The sequence below is a fragment of the Lonchura striata genome, chromosome 28, assembly GCF_050655825.1.
Source record: "Lonchura striata isolate lonStrDom1 chromosome 28, ASM5065582v1, whole genome shotgun sequence".
NCBI classification, from domain to species: domain Eukaryota; kingdom Metazoa; phylum Chordata; class Aves; order Passeriformes; family Estrildidae; genus Lonchura; species Lonchura striata.
The window spans coordinates 4,662,774-4,685,619 of record NC_140730.1 but is presented as its reverse complement, the minus strand read 5'-3'; the positions used below and the strand labels follow the sequence as shown (position 1 = coordinate 4,685,619).

Here is a 22,846-nt window from a genome sequence, read left to right as displayed (position 1 = left end):
GCTGTCCCCGTGTCTCCTGAGGGATCCCTGTTCGCTGTCCCCGTGCCCCCCGTGTCCTCTCAGGGGTCCCTGTTCGCTGTGCCCATGTCCCCTCAGGGGTCCCTGTTCGCTGTGCCCATGTCCTCTCAGGGGTTCCTGTTCGCTGCCCCCATGTCCCCTCAGGGGTCCCTGTTCGCTGTCCCCATGTCCTCTCAGGGGTTCCTGTTCGCTGCCCCCATGTCCCCTCAGGGGTCCCTGTTCGCTGCCCCCATGTCCCCTCAGGGGTCCCTGTTCGCTGTCTCCGTGCCCCCCGTGGGGTCCCTGTTGGCTGCCCCCATATCCCCTCACCAGCCTCTGTTTCCCCCTCTCCCCCGCGTCCCCCTCTTCCCCCCTCACGGCGCCCCAGCCCCGCCCCGCTCCCCCACCGCGCACGCGCGCGCTCCCGCCGCCGCCCGCCCTCCCCCGCGCAGGCGCAGTGCGCGCCCCCGGCGGTGCGGGCGGGCGGGGGCCGGGGCGCGGCGCGCGCACGTCACGGCGTCGGGCGCGTCCCAGGGAGCCGCGCGCGGCGCCGGCCCTGCCCCCAGCGCGCCCCGCGTTCGGCCCGAGCGGAGCGGAGCGGAGCGCTGGGCTCGCCCGCTCCCCCCGGCCCCCCGCGCCGCCCCCGCCCGGCGGGGAGCGAACATGCTCCTCCGGCTCCCCGAGGCCGCCGCCGCCGGCGAGTGAGGAGCCGCCGCCGCCGCCGCCCCGGCCCGGCCCGGCCCCGCCGCCCGCCAGCCCCGGCCGCAGCCGCAGCCGCCCCGCTTCGCCCAGGCAATGACAGCGGCTCCGGCCCCGTCCCCGCAGCAGATCAGGGACCGGCTGCTGCAGGCCATCGACCCGCAGAGCAACGTGAGTACGGGCCCCGCGGGCCCCCGCCGCTCCGGGCCGACCCCCGCCCGGCGCTCCCGCCGCGACGCCCTTCTCCCCCTCCCGGGGCCTCCGGGGCTCCCTCCGGGGCCGCCCCGGCTGCACCGGAGCCTCCGCTGCCGGCGGCGGCGCGGGGCTCCCGGCGCGCCGTCCGCCCGGGGTCCCGCAGCCGGCGGCGCCTCCCGCCCGCGCCCCCCGGGCCGGCAGCGCAGGGCCGCCCCGCTGGGGGCTCCGGGGGCCGCTCCCCGCCCGCCCGGCGCCGCGGCCGCCCCCGCCCCGCCGCCGCTCGGCGCCCCGGGCCCGGCCGGTGCTGCCCGGCCATGCGGCGGGCGGCCCGGCCGCCTCCCCACGCCAGGCCGCGGCTCGGGCGCGGCCTGCAGGGGGCTCTGGGCCGGCCCCGCCGCCGCTCGCCGGGACCTTCCGGGGCGCCCACCTGTTCCTCGGGCCCTGCGGCCGCTCCGGCCGCGGCCGGCGGCACCCCGGGCTGCGGGGACGCCAGGAGGGCTCCGGCCGTGGCTGCGGGGCTCTGGAGCTGCTCCAGCACCGAGCAGCCTCGGTCTTCGCTTTTATCCCTTCCTGCAGCGCCGTAATGAGCTTATGTGCTCCTTGGGATGTGGTGTAAGCACAGAAGTCAGCGTGTATTTTACCTGTAAGTGGCCTTAAGTGGCGGTTATCCAAAGGATCATTTGCTCCTTTTAAGGGTTTTTTGGCTCATCCAAGCAGTTCTCCGCTTAGGTGTTTATTACTGTGAGAGGACTGCAGGGCCCTCAATCTGTCCAATTTTTGAATCTTAGATCAACACTCACCTCCACAGGATGCCAAGGTGGGTCTGGCTTGGCCATCTGCAGTTTGTGGGAGCAGCCTCTGGCTCATCAGGCTGAATGTGTGCGTGTTATTTTAGGGGCTGGGGTGTGTGAAATGGTGCTTTGGTTCTATTAAAGTCGTACCTGCTCCTGTCTGAACAAGTACTTTTTTTGTGATAGACATGCATCAAAGTCCTAAAGTAGCTAATAAAGTTATTGTCATTTGGAACCCTCCCGGAGCCTGTGTCATGGGGACTGAAGAAAAACCACTCCGGCCTTGTCGGTTCTGTAGAGCCCCCTGGGCTGGGCATCTGTGGGGAGCTGCAGTGTTGCACATTGGAGTAACAGTAACAATCGTGGCGGTAATTGTGGGCTGTTAAATGTCAGGGTTGTCTGAGTTTGCAGTACTTTAACGTGGATCTTGCTGAAATGTCAGTTAGTACACTTCATGAATCCTGTGTGCACTGAGCTCTCTGTGGCTGCAGATTGTTCACTCTACGTGAGACTGAGTGTCAACCTACTTTAATAAAATTCTAGCAGATCTGTGGTGTCTTTTGACTTCAGAACTGTCAGCTGCAGTGGTTACCCTAATTCTGGTGTTACTTTGTCAGACACTGTGGCTGTGCAGAACTAAACAGCCAGAAAGTCAATTTGGTGTTGGATACTCTTCCCTTTCTCCACATGCTGATGTTTCAGGATGCTGTTGTGAGAGGACTCCAAATAACCAGGCAGCTCCCTGCAAGGGGAGGCCAGAGCTCCCAACAGGTCAGTAGCCCCTTAAGTTTAGGAGTGATGTATGTTAAATTTTAATTCTACATACTTGATACTTATCCAGGGCAATAATTGGTGGCAGAAAAATCAGCCTATTGTTCCAAAGTGCCTGTAGGCAGGGTCTGTCTTCCAGTTTAACCTTTTCTTGGAGGAGAGCAGAGGTGGTGTAGCTGAGGTTCATTGTGCAGGCTGAGAACTCAGACTCGTGGCTCCAAAGCACATGGAATATGTGGCGGTGTTGGTTGTTCACTACCTGGCACATCACTGGCACAGAGGGAAGAAAAACTTACATTTTGAACACACTTAAAAAACAGATTTTGAGTTTAATCACACTTGGACACCATGGTGAAAGTACAAGAAGCTGCTCTGCTGTTTTCCTGCTGGGAGAGTCAGTGCAGCAATGAGCTTCTGTGCCTGCAGGGACTCATGGAAAGCTCCAGCTACTTTCTGCTGGCTCTTAGAATCTTCTCCTGACAGAACTACTTGTATTCAAACCTACAGCATACATTGTTGTCACTGACTTCCTCATTTACCAAGAAGGTCAAGCTTTGAGGCCTAGATTTAATTCAGACTTTTCAGTGTGTGTGTTTCTGGAGAGGCTGAAAGCTGCACCAGTAGTGTCAGGTGGACAAAACCAGTCCAGTTCTATGGGGCTGAGGAGGGAGGAGATGGTTGGTTCTTCATGGTGCTTTACTGTAGGATCTGTAAATTTAAGCTTCACTTAAATTCCCTGACACATCCCCTAACACAATCTGCCATTGTGGATATTTATTCTTGAGTGGTTACTTGGATCATGGTTGACTCACAGGTCATGCCTTAAATGGGGGGAAAAAAAAAGGACATAAGTTTCTCTACCTCTGTTGGGTTGAACTGGTCAAAATAATTGTTTCCCCAAGCTTGCAGAACCTGCTGGCCTCGGGAAATCATCTCGTGTGCTGATTGTTCATCTCCAGCTGCTCCATAAAGCCCTGCTGACTCGGGAGCAATATTGAATTTACACATGTTTAGCACTTGAACCTCCTCTAGTAATTGCTGCAGAATATATTTATAACTTAGTTTCTCACATTTAGAGGTTACCTGTGTAAATTCTGAACTATTTCAAAGGAGACCTATAAGAAATAAGCTATTTTTAAAGGAACTTACATCATCCTAGAAGCCACCCGGGATGTCTGGTATTGTGTCTTCATTTATTCAGCCTTTTCTCCTCCAGGAAACATATGGGCAAACCACTTCTGCTCCATGACCTAAGCACTGAGTACCAGCATCACTTTCCTTCCAAGGCTTCTGTGAGAACATAGCAGGAGGTGGAGGAGAGCAGGAGTTCTGTTCTGTGAGGTCTAACAGGGGAGATGTTCTTTGATTCTGGTGGGAACAAGGCTGGGAAGCCACCCCTTCCACCCAGCAGAACACCTTTGCCTTGATAACCTGTGCTCCCGGGGGAGTTTATTCCCTGTTTTCAGGAGTAATGAGAAATGTTGGTTTTTGCTCTGTGGACAAGCCTGTCGTTCCCAGCCAGCTGCTAGAATTGTGCTTGCAGTTAACTGGTTCCTCATGCTGAATATGTAGCAATCTGTTCCTGTTTTTAAATATTAGATAATAACTTCATTATTTGCCATTAGTACCCCTCTGTGACACAAACCCAGCTTTGGTTTGAGTAACAGCCTGCATTGTGTGCTCCCTGTGAGGTTGGACTTGGCTCTAACTCAGGCTGTGGTTCATGCAGTACCTCAGCTGGGCTTGCTGCACAGACCTGCAGGAGTGGTCCATGGTATGAATTATTAATAATTAATTGGCCTGTGTGTTGGAATATGTTGGGGGGTGCATTGGCATGGGCTGATCTCCCAGCTGGCACAAGTTGCATGGTTAAAGATGCTCCTGTGGCTGTTTTCTCTGTTGGTTGTTTTACCAAGGTGCTGGAGGCAAAACCTCCCTCACCAGTGGTACAGGTGCTTTCCAGTAGTGTCTTAAGAAGATACAGGGCACTGTTGTAATAATATAAATATAGAAAGCAGGGAAAGCTGGTGCTTCACTTCCTGAGGGTCTCAGTGATTTCTTTGGATGCAGGAAGTGTTATGTGTGGGCGAAAGTAGACTAGGAATGGCTCTTGCTTGAGCTTTATCCTTTTCTGCGAGCCCTAATGAGCTTAGCAGTTTTGAGGGAGGTGCAGAGAACCTGTTGTACCTCTTGCCCTCTTTGTCCCTTTCCTCACTTGCAGCTCATCTTGTTTGGAGCAGTCTCACATTTTGTACGTGAAGGCAGCAGGTTGTTCCAGGTGTGTGACAAAATGCAGGGGGTTGGGGAGCATTTCCTAATGTGCAAGGTTTAAAGTGTTGTTATCATGTCAAGCTTTAGTTTCAGATAAAAGATTTGGGCCTGATGGAGAGAGTCCCATTGCGTTCATGTTTTTTTATAATAACTTTAAATGAGGTCTGTGTTTCTTAGTGCTCTTTATTACAAACACTTGGATTCACTTGAATTCACTGTGTGGGGGTGATGGTACAGTTGATTTGAATATTGCTAGTCCACTTCTTTCTGAAACAGCTTATTTGGCTTAGTGGCACTGTAGGCTGTCTTGAGAGGGAAGGCTGGAGGTTTAAAAACTTTCAATTTGTAGTGCCCTTTGCAGCAGTGAGACCATTCTGAACTTTGAGGCTGCAAAGACAAAATCTGAGTGAACGGAAATATCAGAGAGTTTAAATTAAGGGGTCAAAGCAAGGGGAATGCCAGACTGCTTTTCAGTTGTTAATTCCTTGAAACTCCCCAGGTTGCAGTGATGATGGCAGTAGTCATTTGCTCTGAAGCTCTAATTTGAGTGTTTGTTTCGGCAGCAGTGACAATTTAAATAACACCCACTTCTTATTCCTGCTACACACACCCATTTTATGTGTGCAGGATTGTGTGGTGAACTGAACTGAGGAATTGATCAGGATTTAAAGAAGAAAAAAGGCAATGTATGGATCTTTTCCCAGGAAGTTTTTGATGTAGCTCAATTACTTGATAAAACTTCGGGTGCATCACAAACAGTTTTGGCAGCATAATTGGGTCTTAAAGTGTTTAAGTGAGTTTGGAAGCATTGTGTGAGGGTGGGCAGGCAATGGTACAGGATGCCCAGAGCAGCTGTGGCTGGCCCTGGACCCCTGGAAGTATCAAAGGCCAGGCTGGACAGGGCATGGAGCAACCTGGGATGGTGGAAGGTGTCCCTGCCCATGGGAGGGGAGTGGAATGGGATGGGCTTTAAGGTCCCTTCCAACCCAGCCCAGTCTGTGATTCCATGAGGAGTGGAATGTTGCTGCTTCCTGGGTGCTTCCCTGCTGCCTTGGGACCTGGCAGGAGGGAGGTGTTGTCACCTGGAAAAGTTAACCACACCTGTCTGGGTTTCTTGAGGTGACAATGGCTGCCTTATGGTCAAGTTTCACTTGCAGAGCCTTTTTTTGTTGCTGTCACTTGTGCATGGTTCACAGATGTCTGGAATTATCCTGTGTTTGTGGGCATGCAGCAATACAGGGGCTCTGAATGTCTCCAGGAATAACTGCTTGGAAACATCTTCACAGCCAGCCAGGAGGATGCTCCTGAGTTGTAAGTCATGAGTGAGCTCTGCAACTCAAGCATAAACCACCACCTTCCACTAAAGGCTGTGTGGACAATGCTCCAAATGATCAAAAATTGCATTGATTTGGCTTGAACCCCTATGCTTACACCAGCTGAAGCTGCCAGTGGAGCTGGGAGAGCTGCTGGGATCATGTCCCCACCTCCAGCTGTTCTTGTTCCCTCCCTTATGCTGACCCAACCAAGGAACTCACCTGGCCAGACCCTACCTGAACAGGGGCTCCTCAGGGACCCCTTTCCATGCCCCAGCTCCTCCTGGGCTCAGAGGCGGTCCTGGCACAGAGTTAGGGAATTGTGCAGCAAGGAGAGGTGACAGTGGAGTGGTGGCAGCTCAGGTTATCCTAGAGCAGCTTGAGCCCCCTCACTTTGTCAGACTGGATCATTAAAGAGCTTTTTAAATCTAAATGATAAAACTTCGCAGCAAGCACCCATCTGCACGTGCTGTACGTGGGCCCTTGGTGGGAAACAAATGCTCAGTGCTTAGAGGCTGCAGGGAAAGAACTCATTAACACATTTTTATTGGTGTAGCCATGAAACAGCTCCTCAATGGAAGAACCAACTTTTTGTAGGTACTGTAAATATGGGGAATAACCTCTGGCAGTCCCCAGGAGCCACTGCTTGGAGCAGACAGCTGGTGTGCAAGGTGAGGGTTCCAGCACATCACTCTCTTCCAGGAGAGATGTGCTGGAACAAACTTCCCAGGCAGCAGAGGATCTGTGGCTGGTCCTTCCCGAGTTGACTGGGGATGTTCTGGACCCTGTGTGAGGCTGTTTGAGTACACCTTGAAGCCAAGGGAGCAGCGAGCTGAGGAGGTCATCCTGGCAGGGCTAGAGCTGGGATGGGATGGGATGGGCATGGGATCCAGCTGGATCAGCTCCTGCTGCCAAGGCACTGGAGCCTGACACCAGCAGGGGCTGGAGGGAAAACACTCCAAAGCTCCCACCTGGAGAGGGACCCAACCTGTGCCTTAGGAAATAGGAAGATGTTCAGCTTAGGCTGTGTTTGAGAAGTCTGGGGCTGGGCTGGGAATTCCAATTTGTCTTTTTTGTGGGGGGGTTTGTCCAGTAAGATGAGGGTGAGCCCAGTTCAGGGGTGATGAAGTGTGCGTGGTTGCCTCTCTTTGGGGTTTTGCTGTGGCCACATAACAGCACTGTCATTCTGGCACCTTTGGCTCCTGATCAAAGTAGCTCCACTGCAGCTGAAGCTTTCTCTCCCTGTGAGATCCTTTCCCAGTTTTTTCAAGAAGCTGCTCCAGGTGGCAATTAGTGTTTCTTTTTTTTTCAGGAACCACATAAGTTTCAGGAGAGGGGAAGGAGGAATTGATTCTGCCTGCTGCAGAAGTTTGATGTTAGTCAAGATTCACTGCTTTTAAGGCCTAGTTACTCCAATACATTAGGCTTAGAGTTAAAATTAATGTCAGTGTAGTTTTTTTACATAAAAACATGTCTGTTTTGGCTGATAACATTTTGCTGCTATCTCTTCTCACCAGTTACGTGCTTGGTGATAACACCAAATATACTCCTTCGGTCTGTATAATGTGGAAGGATGTGGCCCCACTTTTACAATTGGTCTTTAAAGAAACAATTTAAGGTAAAGGTAAGTAAGTGCCTCACATTCAGTGTAATGTAAATGTAGATTTGTTTATTCAGTGTTCTAACAGCTAAATTACTCTTTCTGTGGGTAATTCATGCTTTTGGTGTTTGGAATAATATTTAAGTGCCAGCAAATTGCTCTAATTTGAGGTGCAATCTGCTAAAACTCGGCAGCGAATTGGTGTTTTCAGGAGCATGGCTTTCACAGGGCAGCAGTGCGTGCCTGAGTGTGATTGTTAATATCAAAGTGTACAATTTTCAGCATGTCCAAACAGTCAGTGGTAGCAATTTCTGCTGAGGAGTCACTGGAAGTAAAACATAATTAGCTCTGTTTTAGTGAGCAGAGTTAACTAACCCAGCAGCTGGGGAGGAGGGATCCTGCATCCAAGGGATTCAGGGACACACTCAGCTGGGCGTGTTTTCAAACTTTGAGCTGTGGAGACGACTGTGCAGAGGTGGAAGTCGTGTCTCAGAGTGACAGCCAGAGCTTCTGTGGAGCTGCTTTCTCACATAGTTTCCATGCAGGATCAGCTTGCAGAGTATCACAGTTATAGTACAGGTTTGGAGGGTTTGATTTTTTGTTTTTTTAAGGAGTGTAGAGCTGTGGAAGGTAGAGGAACACGGTGTTTTTTCAGGGTGGTGATGCACAGTGCTAAATTGTCTTTGGTGAACAAAATTCCAGCACATCTATGAATGTCTGTAACTCAAGCCATCACTTTCTGAGCAGGTCAGTACAGTAACATTTCTCGTGCTCTGTAAATCAACTGCAGCAGGAAAGGACAGGGAATGTCTCTATATAACTTGTCATCCTGAAAGGTCCAGGAAAAAATAATATTCCAATATTGTATTTAATCCTTGGAGTTGATTGTATTTAATCCACAGTTGATTCTGAACAGAGTTGAGCACAGTGAGGTAGAGGAGAAGATGCAAGAGGTGATGTTTCAGATTTCTTTGTGAAGGTGGGTGCCTGCAGCTCATTGGCTGAGCACACTGCTCAGGAGCCTGGCTGCATCCTGGAAAACTCAGTGTCCCTTGTCTTTGAGGAAAAGTTTGTCTGTCAAAATAGGAGCTTAGGGGTTTTGACTTGGTATTCTCTTTGCTGGACTTTTCAAGACAGGCTGCCAGGAGGCTTAAGCTTAAGTTTCACTGTTTTAAGTTTCACTGGGGCTTTCTGAACTGGAAATTAAGAAGTTTTTTGCCACTAGGTTAGAAATAAGTAGGCCAGGTTGGAGCTTCATGAATGTTCTGCCCTATCCCTGAAAGTGTTCAAGGCCAGGTTGGACCAGCCTGGGGTAGTGGAAGGTGTTCCTGCCCATGGCAGAGCAGTGGAATGAGGTAGGGTTTAAGGTCCTTTCCAACCCAAACCACTCTGGGATTCCATAATTCCATGTTCTGTGTTTAAATATTTAAAAAATGCAGATGAGTACTGTGTTCCTTGGTCCTGCCATGACCACATGGGGCTGCTTTTACAAACCCTGAGCTGAGAAGGTTCCATGCTCACCTTCCTCCAGGGAAGACTTTTATTCCCAGCCAAAGGTAGAGAAGGCATTTTGTTTCCAAGGAGCTGCTAAGGATTGTGCCAGTGGCTAGAATGGCCAGATATTCTCCAGGGATTACTGGGGGGCTTTGCTTTCCTGACAGGTGACATTGTCCTGAGGTGACACAGCCTTCAGAAAACAGAGATATTTGGAAATGGCTGAGTGGCAGCAGTGTTTAATCTAGAATTTGGAGAGCAGTAATTCTAGGAGATGTGTAACTTGATTTCAGTTTTTTTTTTCCATATCCATAAAACTTGTTTATGGTGTGTGCTGACAAGAATTCACTATTGGTAACAGTTGTTGAAAGGTAGAGTGACTTCTCCACAAACTTCTCCCAGTTTGTAATGCTATTTTTCTCAGATTTTGTGAACAAACACACCATGAGCAGTCACATGAGTATCTTGCACTTCAGTGTGATTAATAAAAAAATTCCACAAAGAATTCAACATTGTATTCAGCTCAGTCTCTTCTATCATTTAAGCAATCAGCTGAGAAACTTCCCTAGAAATTTGAAAAAAGTTGGCCTGCTGCATTTAAAGTACACTGATATGGTGATAAATGTTTTTGCTTTTTGAAAAAGAGTGAAAATTCTGTGTTGTGGGGACATTAGTAGGACCTTTCTGAACTGCACTCAGATATAAACTGCTCTCTGTTTAACAGCTCTGAGTAGATACTTCAAGGGATGGGTAAAATAATATTTAGGAGCTTCACAAAGCTTTATCCGTTATTATCAAGTCCTTAAATGCACATTACATGATTTTAAATGTCCACCAGTTCTCTGGAGTGAATGAAGATGGAGTAGGTGGTCACAGATGGTTCTGCCCAAGTGATGCCTGTAGGGATCCTGTGATACCTCACTGTGCTCTTACTTTAACTCAGGGAGTTCCTTAAGCAGAAAGCCCCAAGATTATGATGAATCAGAAGGGGCACATTTTAAGGCTGGATTTTCTACATATTCTGTGTTATTCTGCCTAAATAATCATCCAACTGCACTTCTGTCTTGTTGAAGTAGGACCAGTTGTTCCTGTGACTTTGCTTGCATGGCAACCTCATTTTATGGCTCTCTAAATTTTGAAGCAGTAATTTTGGACTTCAGTTTATGGTTTATAATAAATAGTAACTACTCACATTTGTCTGGTTGAAGTTTCTGTACAGGGGCAGGAGGAGGAGAAATGCTTATCCTGCAGACAAGGAAGCTGTATCATAGTTGGATGTGCTTAGCACCAGTGCAGGGGTTGTGAGGGTGAGTGTGAGGTGGCTGAAATGGTGACAGGGAGCAGTGACGGAGCCTGAGCAGGGAGAGAATTTTTGGGCATTTCTTTTGGGACCACATGAAGCACATTGCTGGGGCAGTGAGGTTGGAAGTGTTGAATTTGTAGGTCTTTTACAATACAAGCTGTGTCCTAGAGTTACCTGTACGGATCTTTTTGAGAGGACAATTCTGAATTGCTGCTCTGAGTCTAGTTTGGAGTAGCTGGAAATGGGTGTGATGTGTTTGTGCTCCTTCTAGTTCAGTGTCATTCCCCAGGTGTAGGAGCATGGCTGCAAGGGACTTCATGTGGTCCATCACCTTCATGAAACACCTCCTTCTGGACTTGTCTAATCTCTTCTTAAACCTCCATAGTGGCTCAGAAGACTGTGGAGAGATTATTTGAGTGCACTGGTAGCTCACTGGTTGTTTCTAGATGCAATCAGTATTTGTCTTGTTGCAAATTAGGCCAGTGAGCATAAAAACAGTTGATTAACATTTCTTTATTATGACTAATAACGCATAAGAAGGTTTATTTCAAGCTTCATGTGTCCCTTTTCTATTTTTTTCAATACTGTGGCATGAAAACTTCAACTTTATTTCAAAACATGCTTATCCTGCTGTCCTCTGACCTCCTCTTGGTGTATGTTGTTCTTGCACTGTTGCAGCTTGAGATGAAGGTGTAATTCCAGCTGAATTTGATTCCTCTGCCATTCCTTACAGCCTGGAAAACAACACTAAATGATCTTGCTTGCAGTGTGCTGTGGTGGATGCCACCAGGAGTGGCAGTGGCTGCCCAGGGTTGTGCTCCCTGGCTCTTGCTCTGTTCCTTCAGCAGGAATTTTTGCCAATTGAATAGTATTTCAGGTAGCCTCTTTGGCTGCTGGGCTCTTTAAAATCAGGCTAATGAATTTTTGTTTGTCCAGCTTCACAGTCTGGTGGGGTGGGTTTGTTTGGGGGTCATATTGCAGTGAATCTCCTCTGTACATCTGCAGCTCAGGGCTGTCACTACAGGCATGATTCTGTGGTGTTATACAAAATGTTTAGTAACTGTTGAAGTTGACAGACAGGTATTTCTCTTTGTAGTAACAAAAATGTCTTTCAGTTACTAGCTAATAAGCGTGAATGGAGAAAAGTGTTCCACTGTTGCTGTTTTCTGTTTGCCTTAAAAACCTTTTCCTGTAGCACAGAGAACTGGGGGTGTGTCTTGTCTTCATAGTCTGTGTTTTACTACCTCTTGTACCATCCTCCTCCGATGGATGCTCCTTTTGTTGGGTGGTTTCCCCTGCCTTGGCCCAGCCTGGAGTCTGTTCCTGCTGTGCCAGGGGCCTTGGGTGCCTCCCTGGGAATGGGCCATGCAGAGAAGAGCTGGAGTGTTCATGGCACTCCCAGCTGCTGTGCATTTGTGTCTGGAGGCCCTTTGTGAGTGCCAGGGCAAACTGTGCTTTGTGCTGGCAAGCTCCTCTCATTCTCTTGGCTGCTGTGGGATGCCCAGCTCAGGGATGTGTGTGGGCACTGCCAGGAGGGAGCAGGGGAAATATTTCAGGCCCACCGATTTCTTTGCACTGTGGAATTGTATTGGAATCTGACCTTACTCTCTTTTGATGATCCTGGCTTTGTAAAGCATGTACAGGATGATGTTGCTTTGCTATTAAATGAAGCCCAAGTACAAATAAAATATGTGCAGATTGGTTTGACTCTTTAAAGTAGACCTGGGAGTTTTAGGTCTGGAGGTGTGGATAATCCTTCCTGTGCCTGGTCACTCTCTGGACTGTTTGTGGTACTCAAGGAGCATTTCTTCTACCCCTTGTTTTGCAGCACAAATTTCTGATCAGTTTTCAAAGCATGAATTTCTCTCTCATAGAAGATTCTCCTAGTGAATGACTTTCAACCCAAATAATTGATTCCTTCATGTTTAAAGATCTGTTTTACTAAATACTATTAGAAAACTGGCCTCCACCTTTAAGAATATCTTTTGTGTACTGGTTAATATTGGACCTTTGCTTGGCAAACTGACTTTGAGACATTTTCAATAATGTGAGCAAAGTAGTGCATGGTCATCTTTTTGGTATGTTGTGTCTGTGAATAGTATCTCGTGTTCCCTATCTTTAGACAACATCGTGTCACATTGGGGCTAGGGGGAACTGTTAATAGATCAGCTGCAAGGGAACTGAACTAAATACCAGCAGGTTGTAACCTGAATTCTAACTTGGTATGTTTGGTCTGTACCTTTGAACAAATGACCTGGCAATTTTCTGTTGGTGGTGTGTATTGTCAGTGTTTGGTGTCTCATAGTTCCTACACAAAGTGCTAAATAAACTCTGCACCGCTGTATTGCTGTTGTCACATTTAAATAAAGCCTCCTGTGAATAGCAACTTGTCCCTCCTCACTTTTTATTCCGTAATTTAGATTATTGTGCAGCGAAGTACCTTTTCTACAAAAGCAGTGTTGGGGCAAGGTGTGACACTGAGGGGGGACCCTGTCTGGGGCAGGAGCTGCTGTTGGGCTGCAGGTGACACTGAGAGCTCCAAGAGAAGGAACACCAGCCATGCCACCACTCCTGGAGCAGGCACTGCACCTCCTGGGAATCACCTCTGCCTCCCTGGCCTCTCCAGCAATATTCACCTTGAACCTGGGATTTTCTTCAGCATTTTCCTGCACTCCCTGAGGAGATACACAGCCCTGGAGCAGGGGGAAGACAACAAATGTACACATGCTCTTGTGAACTTCTGTCTGGACCTTACTGCTACCAGAAACCTCCAGCTTGGCAATAGACACCTGGATTTGTGTTTGTAGGAAGAAAAAAGACCTGCTCAGTCTCCCACAGTGCCTCCACTTCTCTCCTAGCTTCTGTCACACTGCTTTGGTACTACAGGTGGGACAGTGTTACAGAAATACTTTCCTGGAAACCATCAAAATTTTCAGTGTTTATGGATATTCTGATGAAGTAGTTAAGTATGATGGCAAATAGATTCTCTCCAAAGCAGTGTGTTTTGATACCTGTGTGCTCTGTTCACCATACCCATGGTGGAATCAGGCTGTGATTGTTGTGAACTGTGATTTCAGGAGGATGATGGTGTCACACTATGGTTTTAGAGGCTTGTTGGTGATGGGCAGCTCCAGGCCAATTTTAAGTATTGTTTAGAAACTTGTGAAGGCATTAATGTGACCCAGAAGGATGATGTTACTGTATCAAACAATGCCTTTTAGCACTGTTACCTGAACTTTGTGGTTGAAAAGAGCTTTTCTATCTGAAAGGCAGGAATCTGCATGAGCAAGGCTTTTTTGGAATTGTGCATTGAGTTTTTCATGTTACACAGAAAGAGCTGCTCCTCCTGCTCCAGGTAACTCTGGTCTGGTTTGTCATTTATCACGGTCTAGTCAGGCATGCAAAGATCTTTGGAAACATCCCTGTGAAATATTAAAAAAAAAGAAAATCATTGCTTTATCTGAGTGACTGCAATAGAAAGTTTCTGTAACATTTGTTTTTCAGGCTGCAGTGAGAGAGTGCAGTGTGTCCAGGCAGTGACCAGGAGGACAGGAAGGTGTGCTGGGGGTGCTCACATTGGTTTTGGGGTCTGGGCTGGTGTGTAAGGGAAGGAAGAGAATCAAAACATCCCATGGAGTGTGCTGGTCCCACAGAAAACACATCCTAGCACCTGGAAGTGGTGGTAGAGCTTGTATGGATGCTGAGCTTGCTGCTGCTTTCAGATTTCCTGGTGGAGGTGGGAGGGAACAGCTGTACCTCAACCTTCCCCAAAACCCCTTTGAACTGCTGTGTAACACCCTGAAATTAGTCACTGACTTAGTCCTGTTTTATAAATGCTGAAATAAGATTAAGATGGCAGTTAAGAAAAGAAAATTTAACTTCTTGATCTTTTCCTGAGAGTTCAGAAACCCCTGCTTTTGTCTGTGGCTGGAGTAAAAGCATTCAGTGCTTAACTTGGAAAAGATCTCAGCAATAGTAAGCTCCAGAGTATGGCTGAATGGGTGGATGACTTAAGGAGCCTTGCATGGAATAAATAAGATTTGTTTTCTGTGGCTGTCATTAGGGTTGGCTGGAAAGGATTATCGTGGATGACTCAAAGCAGATGTTCTCCAGTAAACTTCTGAGTGAGTTAGTCTGTGTGCCAGTCAGTGCTCTCAACAGGAGCGCAGCATGGGAGAATTTGCAACACCTTATCAATTACTTATCAATTATTTTGAGCTTTTTGCTGTAAGCTCCTAATTGGGGGTCCTGGAAGTTGTTTTGGGGGGTACTAAAGGGGTTGCAGTGTGAGCAGACAAAGGCACATAGAAACTAAAATGCAAATTCCCGAGTTGCTGACCTGGGCAGTTACAGCTCGGTGTCCATAGGGAGTGGGGTTGAATTCCCTGTCCTGCTCTGCTCCACAGCACTTTACCTGTCTGTTCAGTAGCCCTTTGTGATAATAAATGATCGTTTCTGGTGCTGCTCAAAGCAGGGTGTTGTCCTGGCAGGTTTGGTAACATTATTGTCAGGTTGGTTATGTGACAATGTGGGAATTTTATTGTAGCAGTTGGTTTAAGGTGAAGGCACTGGTGTGCAGGATGGGTGTGCTGCTGTTACCTCTACAGTGTCTTCCCATGAACATGTGATACTTGAGAGGTGTTTTGGGAGATCCTCTTGTTTCCATCACTGTGTTTAACTGCACTACAAGAAATTTCATAATCTGTGTTATTTTAAAATAGGCAAATATGATTTTTACTGTAAGCTTCTCTTTATGCCGCTTGGATGGAACATGCTGAGAAAACTACACAAAGGGAAGGGAGGAGAAGTTGTTGAACGTGCTTGAACATTTTATGTATTTAATTTCAAAGAATTAAGCTTCCCTACAGGTCAAAAAAAAAAAAAGAAAAAGAAAATGAGAGGAGCTGCTGGCAGTTGTCTGGGGTGTGAGATGTTCGTGCTCTGCTCAGCAGTTGTTCCGTGACAGCGCGTTCTCAATTGGTTACAAATGTGTGAGGAATCCAAAATGGGTGGTTTGTGTTCCAGCAGGAGCTGAGGGTGCAAGGCCACTTTCACTGTCCTTAATTGGCACCACGTGTCCCCCAGAGCAGGGAGGGAAGTCACAGCCTGTCAGTGCTGGGGGGCTGCTTTGGCATTTGGGGCACCACTGGTGTGTGCCTGGGGGTACTGAACAAAGGCAAAGCTGTGACTGGAAATTCCCTGACCAGTTTCACCTTTCTGCAGGGGTGTGTGCACATGATGTTTCACTTTCCCCATCTTCATCTTCTGATAGACCAATGACCCTTCTTTTGCCATCAGTTCTTAGTTTAGATAATGAATAATTTGGGGATTACCAGTAACTGCAAAAATAATTGTACTAGTTAATGGCGTGTGCAACAGCACCTTTTTCACTCTGGTAATTCACAGTCTAAAATATGTGTTGGGAAGGAGAGTATCGTGTTTTGAAAGTTTAAAAATATTTGTCTGGAAACTCCCAGAATTGAGCTTTAACTATTCTAAGGGCTCTGGTTCTAAAAACTGAAAAAGCCAAGCCTGATGTTGTGTATTGCTTGAACTGTGGTGCTAAACTGTCCTTCCTGGGCTCTGAGGGCAGGGCAAGGGTCAGAACATGGAAGAAAGTCAGTGGACTGAAGTGAAATAATAAGAACTAAAATATGTCAGAATAGGTGCTCTTGCTGCTCTAAAGGTTAAGCAGGGTTTTGCCAAGCCTGACCTCATGGTAGGGCTTCAAATATCTGCAGAGTGAAGAAAGAACCAGGACAAATTAATTCATCTTTGGCCTGGAGTTGGTTTTACACCCTGTAGGAGTAAGAATCATTCAAAGCCTGCATGGACTTTAAACATAAGTTTGATAAAAGTGAATCAAAAAATCAGGACAAGTGTTTCATCACTGAGAGTGTTACCCAGGTATCTCCTAAATAACATTAAACTCCTAAATAGCACTAAACAGTCCTGCAGGGATGGACAAAACAAGGTCTGAGCCCAAGGTTTTCTGAAAGGAGGAGACTTCAGCTTCTGCTATTCCTGTGGGATCTCAGTGGAGGGGTAGAACTTGGAAAAGTCAATTCTCACACAAGTCAGTGTTTTTAAGAGGAGGGGTCGTGCAGGGGATGTGTGGCTGGGGGGGCAGAGTTGCCTGGTGATGATGCTGATGCTCCTGATGAGGTTTCAGGATGATGTGGGATCACTGCAGAGGTTCTTGCCGAGAGATTTTTCTCACATGCACTTCACATCCAGTTGAGTCACAAATGCAATTAAGCAATAAATGAGACTGTGATTCAAATTTTCCTTTGCTTATCTTTTAAATCTATCTCCAAAGGTGAATTAGAAATTCCAGGTTTCAGCACTCTTAACATCAGGTAATGGAAACAAGGATCTCTGTATAGGATCATAAACTGGTTTGGGTTGGAAAAGCAGTCCAGGATGAATGAGTCCAACCCAGCACTGCCATGTTTACTCCTGAACCAAGCCCCCAAAACAGTGCAGTGTGTGGTTTGTGATGGAAACCATTAAACTCACACGTGTGCTGAGGATGTGCAGGATGCACAGCTGTGATCAGAGAACCTGATCCTCACCTTTTCAGGGGATGTGGGGTTGTTCCTCCTCCCCATGTCCAGCCCCAGCAAGGGGTGGTGGGGTGGTCTGGGGTCACCTGCTGGGCACAGCCCTGGCCCAGGAGGGACCTGCAGGCTGTGTGCAGTGCAGGAGGTGATTCTGAAATGGAACTGCAGAGCAGTGCTGGGGTACTTCTGCAGCATTGAGCTCCACCTTTCCCATTCCTGCTCCTGCTCCATTTGGCACCGTTAGGTGTGCACAGTTCATTGAGGCTTTGCAGAGGGGTCTCAGAACTTTGTTACTCAGCCACAGCAGTTTTATTGCCACTGTTTCTTTGGGTTTTATATAAGAGTGTGTTTGTTACAGCTCCTGCAGTTTCCAACTAGGTCAGTAAAAGTGTCCTTGTCCCTATTCCTTGAACAATCAGCTCCCTAAAGCCAGACAGTCTGATAGCAGTTTGTGATTAATGCTTCCAGCAATTATAAAGTGGAAGGTCTTAAATTACATTTGTTAACTAAGACCAGTACATGAAACGTGAAGTGACTTTGTCTTCCTTGTTGCAGATCCATAACATGGTGGCAGTGCTGGAAGTGATCTCCAGCCTGGAGAAATATCCCATTACCAAAGAGGCACTTGAGGTATGTCACCCTCTGAACGTGATTTTTTTATGTGTATAAAAGGACTTTTCCCTGCCTTTCTAATTTCCATCAGAGCTTTTCTGGAAACAATAGATGGATTGCAAAGGATTCACAATTAAGATATTATTTTGTCCCTCTCGTGCTGTTTCCAACATCTCGCTGAACACAGGGATCCTTTCTGGGCCCAGATCAGTATTCTGGGCAGCACAGTTCCTGTTTGTGCAGGGCACTACATTAATCATCACTTGCCACTGATTAATTCTCTTGCACTCAGCAATATCACCCTGCAGTTCCGGTCACCTTTGCAGACGTTTGGTGACCAAGCACCTAAAATCTGAAATAGGAATAGAGTTGCTCTGGATCTGTAAAATTAATCTTAAATGCAGATAAGCAGGTTTCAAGGCCTGATATTTGTGGTGAGGTCAGGTGTAGGGAGAGGTGAACTCTCACTGGTTACTCATAGAAACAGTCCAAATAAGTTTTATGGCTGAATTATGTATTTCTTTTTCACTCTTTGCATTGAAATTAGGAGTGTTCTTGCTTGTAACTGTTGCTTAATTACAACTCCACCTGTATTTCAACATATCTTTGACAACAGGTTGCATATTTCTCTCACAGTCTGGTCTGTGTTCTCCTTTGAAGTTCTTTTCTTAAGAAATCTAACTTGTGGAACAGTTCTTTGTTTTCCAATGTGCTTTGGGAACAATCAAACACTTCCTTCCGCTCATTAAACCACCTTGGGACACCCTGTGAATGTTGTTGAAATGGCTTTTTCATACGTTTCCACAAGGCTGGGAAGTGAAGGGAGAGGAGAGAGGTGGAGGAAGAAGGTAGGACACAACTCACACCTGGCAGTCAGGTTTGTCAAATGGAACATTTTATTTTTAACGAGTTACTGTAACAGGCAAAGATCCTGGAGTTCTTTTCTCTTTCTTCAGATCTTATACTTCCTTGTGATAAACATACACCTTTGGGTGCTGCATTTCCCCTCAAATCTAAACCTGCACCCTTATTCTTATGGTCTTTTCTCATTAAAGATTTCCTTTCTGATGTTTTTCCCACCTCTCCTAGTTTTACCAGGGAATAAAGACAGCGTGACTTGAAACCTACACTCAGTTTCATGTTGCGTGGCAGAGCACTGGACTAATCCTTTCCAAAAAGATTAATTCAGCACTTAAATCTTTAGTGTTTTCAACCAGGTGTTTCTCAGGGGTGAGCATTACAAAGCAGAAACATTCCTTAAGAATTTTCCCTGGAATGCTACGTGTTTGTAAACCACCTTGTCTGTCTTTGTAGGAAACCAGACTCGGGAGGCTCATCAATGAGGTGAGGAAGAAGACATCCAATGAGGAACTTGCCAAACGTGCCAAGAAGTTGCTGAGGAATTGGCAGAAGTTGATAGAACCCGTAACCCAGAACGAGCCGGTGCCAAGGGGGCTGCCCAACCCGCCGGGATCAGCGAATGGAGGTGCTCACAACTGCAAACCAGACTCACAACTTCCTGCTGTGCCCGGCGCCAAGCCCATCAGCGAACTGAAAAGCAGGAATGATATCCAGAAACTAAATTCTCCAAAAGCTGAGAAACTGGGAAATAGGAAAAGGAAAGGTGATCACAGGGACGGGCATCAGGGCCCTCCTCCCGCAAAGGTCTCCAAAGCTAGTCATGAAGTATTACAAAACTCTTCACCCCCTCCAACCAATGGAATTGGAGGTAGTCCTGAAAATTTTCCTAGTCCTGTAGACATAAACCTACACGCAGGGCCTGAAAGCAGCAGGACAGATCTCAGTGAAAACGATAAACACAATAAGATCCCAGTAAATGCTGTAAAACCTCACACCAGTTCTCCAGGACTTGTAAAACCTTCAAGCACTTCCTCGTTACTAAAGACTGCAGTGCTTCAGCAACATGATAAATCGGAAGAAGCCACGGGCCCCCACCAGCCCAAGAGCCCACGCTGCTCCTCCTTTAGCCCCAGGAACGTTAGGCATGATACTTTTGCTCGGCAGCACACCACGTACTCACCAAAGGATTCGATGCCCAGTCCATCTCAGAGGTCTCAGTTCGCAGACGCCGCGCCGGTGCCGTCGCCGCCGCCATCCCTGATGCAGCCATCCTCACCTCCCGTGCCAGCCAAGAGACTGGAGTTCCCTCCTCAGGCGGCCCCCGAGGCGGCGCAGCACTGGCAGGAGCAGCAGGGAGCCCCCGAGGGCCAGCACAGGCACACAGCAGGGACACTTCAGCAGCACACGGCTCCCGGCTGCAAAGCCCATCCCGGGGAATCACACGTGGGCTTCCCGCAGGACACTTCCAGAATGGACAGTGACGATGCTGCTTCAGGGTCTGATAGCAAAAAGAAGAAAAGGTACCGACCCAGAGACTATACAGTCAACTTGGATGGGCACGTGATAGAAGGGGGTGTGAAACCTGTGAGGTTAAAAGAGAGAAAACTCACTTTTGATCCCATGACAGGACAGATAAAACCTTTAACACCGAAAGATCCTTTGCAGGTAGAAATCCCTGCACTTACTGAACAGCACAGGACAGAAACAGAAAAGCAGGAGCAAAAACCCAACCTGCAAAGCCCCTTTGAACAAACGAACTGGAAAGAGTTGTCCAGAAATGAAATCATTCAGTCATATTTAAACAGACAGAGTAGCTTGCTGTCTTCATCAGGAGTACAGACTCCAGGAGCTCACTACTTCATGTCTGAGTATTTAAAGCAGGAGGAAAGCACTAGAAAAGAGGCTAGAAAGACTCACGTTCTAGCTCCTAACAGCAAACCTACAGACTTGCCTGGGGTCACCAGAGAGGTCACGGGCGATGACCTCGACAGAATACGTGACCACAACTGGCCAGGCGTGAACGGTTGTTATGACACACAGGGTAACTGGTATGATTGGACACAGTGCATATCCTTAGATCCACACGGGGATGATGGGAGATTGAACATCCTGCCTTACGTCTGCCTAGACTGAGAGCAGTTCTGCTAAGCACGCTTTTTACACCTGCACTTAGCAGAACTGGCAGACACGATGCCACTTCCAGCTGGAGAGAGCCTCCTGTCCTGGACAAACAGGCCCCACGAGCAGAGGGGGGAAGGGAGCTGGGCCTTTCCAGCTCGTTCCTTTAAATTCTCCTTTTGTGAAATGCTGCTACCAGTTTACTAACAATTGCAAAGGAAGGCATACGAAGGTTTGATCAGTTGAGTTCAAAACTCTATAGCAAGCCAGCTATAAAAAGTGTTAGTCCCCAAGAAGTGAAGAGGATTTCCAGCACTTTCTGAATGCCGGAATCTTATTACAGGCAGGTACAGAGAAAAATTTTGGAAGTTACCTTAACAAAATATGCATCTATTTATTTGACTTGATTTGGGTTTTTATTTGGCAGTGAGATATTCGAGAGACAATGTGCAAAAACTGTAGTTTTATTTCTATCACATCTCTGAACATGATTGAGTTAAGAGTCATGTGGTACGGAGATTGGGTTTTAAACAGCAGGTGTTGCACTGCAGGCTGGGCCACCAGCTTCAGCTCAACATTCCATAGGCATCCACATATTTTAGTCTGGTTTCAGTTTAAATCCAGTCTCTGAGAAATGCTGCAAAAACTAGATGTTTAATGATATTTTTTGATCCCACCACCACCAGCCAAATATTTTTCCTCCTTTTCCCTTCCTGCAAACTTATAGGTAAAAAACAAAAAGACAAAAAAAACCAAAAAGACAGAAAGAAAAAAAAAAAAGAAAAATCACCTTTTCTAGAATCTAAATGTAATGAGGGTGCTACAAGTTTGTAACTGTACTGTGAGAGGGAAAAAGGAAGCCTGTTTGTATGCTGGAAATATACTTGTTACCATTCCTTTAGATATTGTTTGCCTTATGGATATCCATCATAAACGCAATTTGCAAAAACAAAGAGCCTTAGTGAATGTACAGTAACTAGACTTCTGTGTTCCTGGGATGCAGAAGGGAGCAACTTTGCTATTTGGTCCTTTAAGTGGACACGTTGTGATATAAATGTGGAAATAAAAAAAATTTGCACAAACCAGTTTGTGAATTATTTATGTACACTCCACTCGTTTTCCCCCCCCCCGAGTTTGCTCAGTTCAGCCCAGCCAGGGGAGCCCTGGCACTGGGGACCCCTCGGAGCAGGGAGGTGGAGCCGAATCCCTCGGACACTGCTGGTAGGGAGAACGGGATTGTCTTCCAAGAACCTCGGTGTGCTCTCCAGTCACACAGGGTGGATCTGTTTTAACTCTGGAGACTGATAACCCAACTGCTGATAATGTACCTCAAAGTCTAAAGAGATCAGATTTCAACTTTGTAATGTTTTGTTCCTATTTGTTACAGTGCTTTCTGAAGCAGCCTGGGGTGTAGAAAGTGAAGGATTTCTATTAACTGTAATTGCTTTAATATTTGGGACTGTGTTGTTTGATGCAGTCCCCAGTGCTGGGCTTTTGTTCAGGGGGTCGGGGAGGGGACTCTATACCAAAAATATTCCTGGGTTTAGTGATGTTAACTCTGTTAACCCATCTGTGCTGGAGATGAGCCTTGGCAAGAGCTGTCCTGCCTTTGAGGGTAGAGTCAAGCTCTTCCCTGACTTTCAAAGGAAGGTGCTCCTGGCCAGGCCAGCATTCTGTTGGTCCATTCCCTGGAATACAACTGATGAAGTCTGGTTTGTTTTTAAGTCAATCTTGTTCATAATTTATGATCTGACTGTTACTGAAATGTGTGGGTATCTCAGAAACAACAATGTCTGTGTGCTTCCATTTCTGAAATCTGAGGTCTGAGAGTGAAACCAGAAGTGGTTACCAAAAAATGTGTCCAAGTATATTTTCAGTTTACTTCCATTTTGTCCTTCTGCAGTTGCTGAGGTTGAGCAGTGTGGTTTAGAGCTGGGGCAAGTTTCTGTCTTGCAGTTCAGATGTGATGGTAGAGGGCTAAGCTGCTGGTCATTTTGGAAACGCTTAAGTTCTGTTTATGTAAAAAAGTACTGTGCATCTTATCTCCCCCTGCCCTTCCTCCCTCCTTCCCTGTATGGTCCCATTTAGGAACAGGGTCCGTGCTCTTTGGAGGCCTTTGAATTCAGGAAATAATGATATTTTACTTGATAAATTCCATCTTTTTCTCCACCGCTTCCATTTCTGATGCAATTGATGGCCCTTGACTGCACTGGGTGAGGCGATACCCGAAGCTCATCACAGCTTTCAGATTCCACCCA

At 47.2% G+C, this 22,846-nt stretch overlaps 1 protein-coding gene and 1 long non-coding RNA gene across 4 annotated transcripts; one reads left to right on the top strand and one right to left on the bottom strand.

Annotated features, from left to right (window-relative positions):
• The first annotated feature begins 661 nt into the window (after window positions 1-661).
• MED26 (mediator complex subunit 26) lies at window positions 662-21,670 on the top strand. 3 transcript variants are annotated; one of them, XM_021551897.3, is made up of 3 exons: window positions 662-867; window positions 17,553-17,627; window positions 18,924-21,670. In XM_021551897.3, exons 1-3 carry the CDS (start codon window positions 793-795, stop codon window positions 20,601-20,603), a joined length of 1,830 nt encoding a protein of 609 aa, XP_021407572.1. In that variant the 5' UTR covers window positions 662-792; the 3' UTR covers window positions 20,604-21,670. The 3 variants fall into 3 exon arrangements, with proteins under 3 accessions (XP_021407572.1, XP_085418610.1, XP_085418611.1); XM_085562484.1 differs by lacking the exon at window positions 662-867 and adding an exon at window positions 1,381-7,661; XM_085562485.1 differs by lacking the exon at window positions 662-867 and adding an exon at window positions 18,246-18,457 and having other exon boundaries at window positions 17,566-17,627.
• Window positions 18,483-19,793, bottom strand: LOC110482571 (uncharacterized). Its single transcript, XR_002467430.2, has 2 exons — window positions 19,651-19,793; window positions 18,483-19,160 (listed from the first exon to the last, which is right to left on the bottom strand). It is a non-coding gene; the product is annotated as an uncharacterized LOC110482571 (long non-coding RNA).
• Window positions 21,671-22,846: the final 1,176 nt, after the last annotated feature.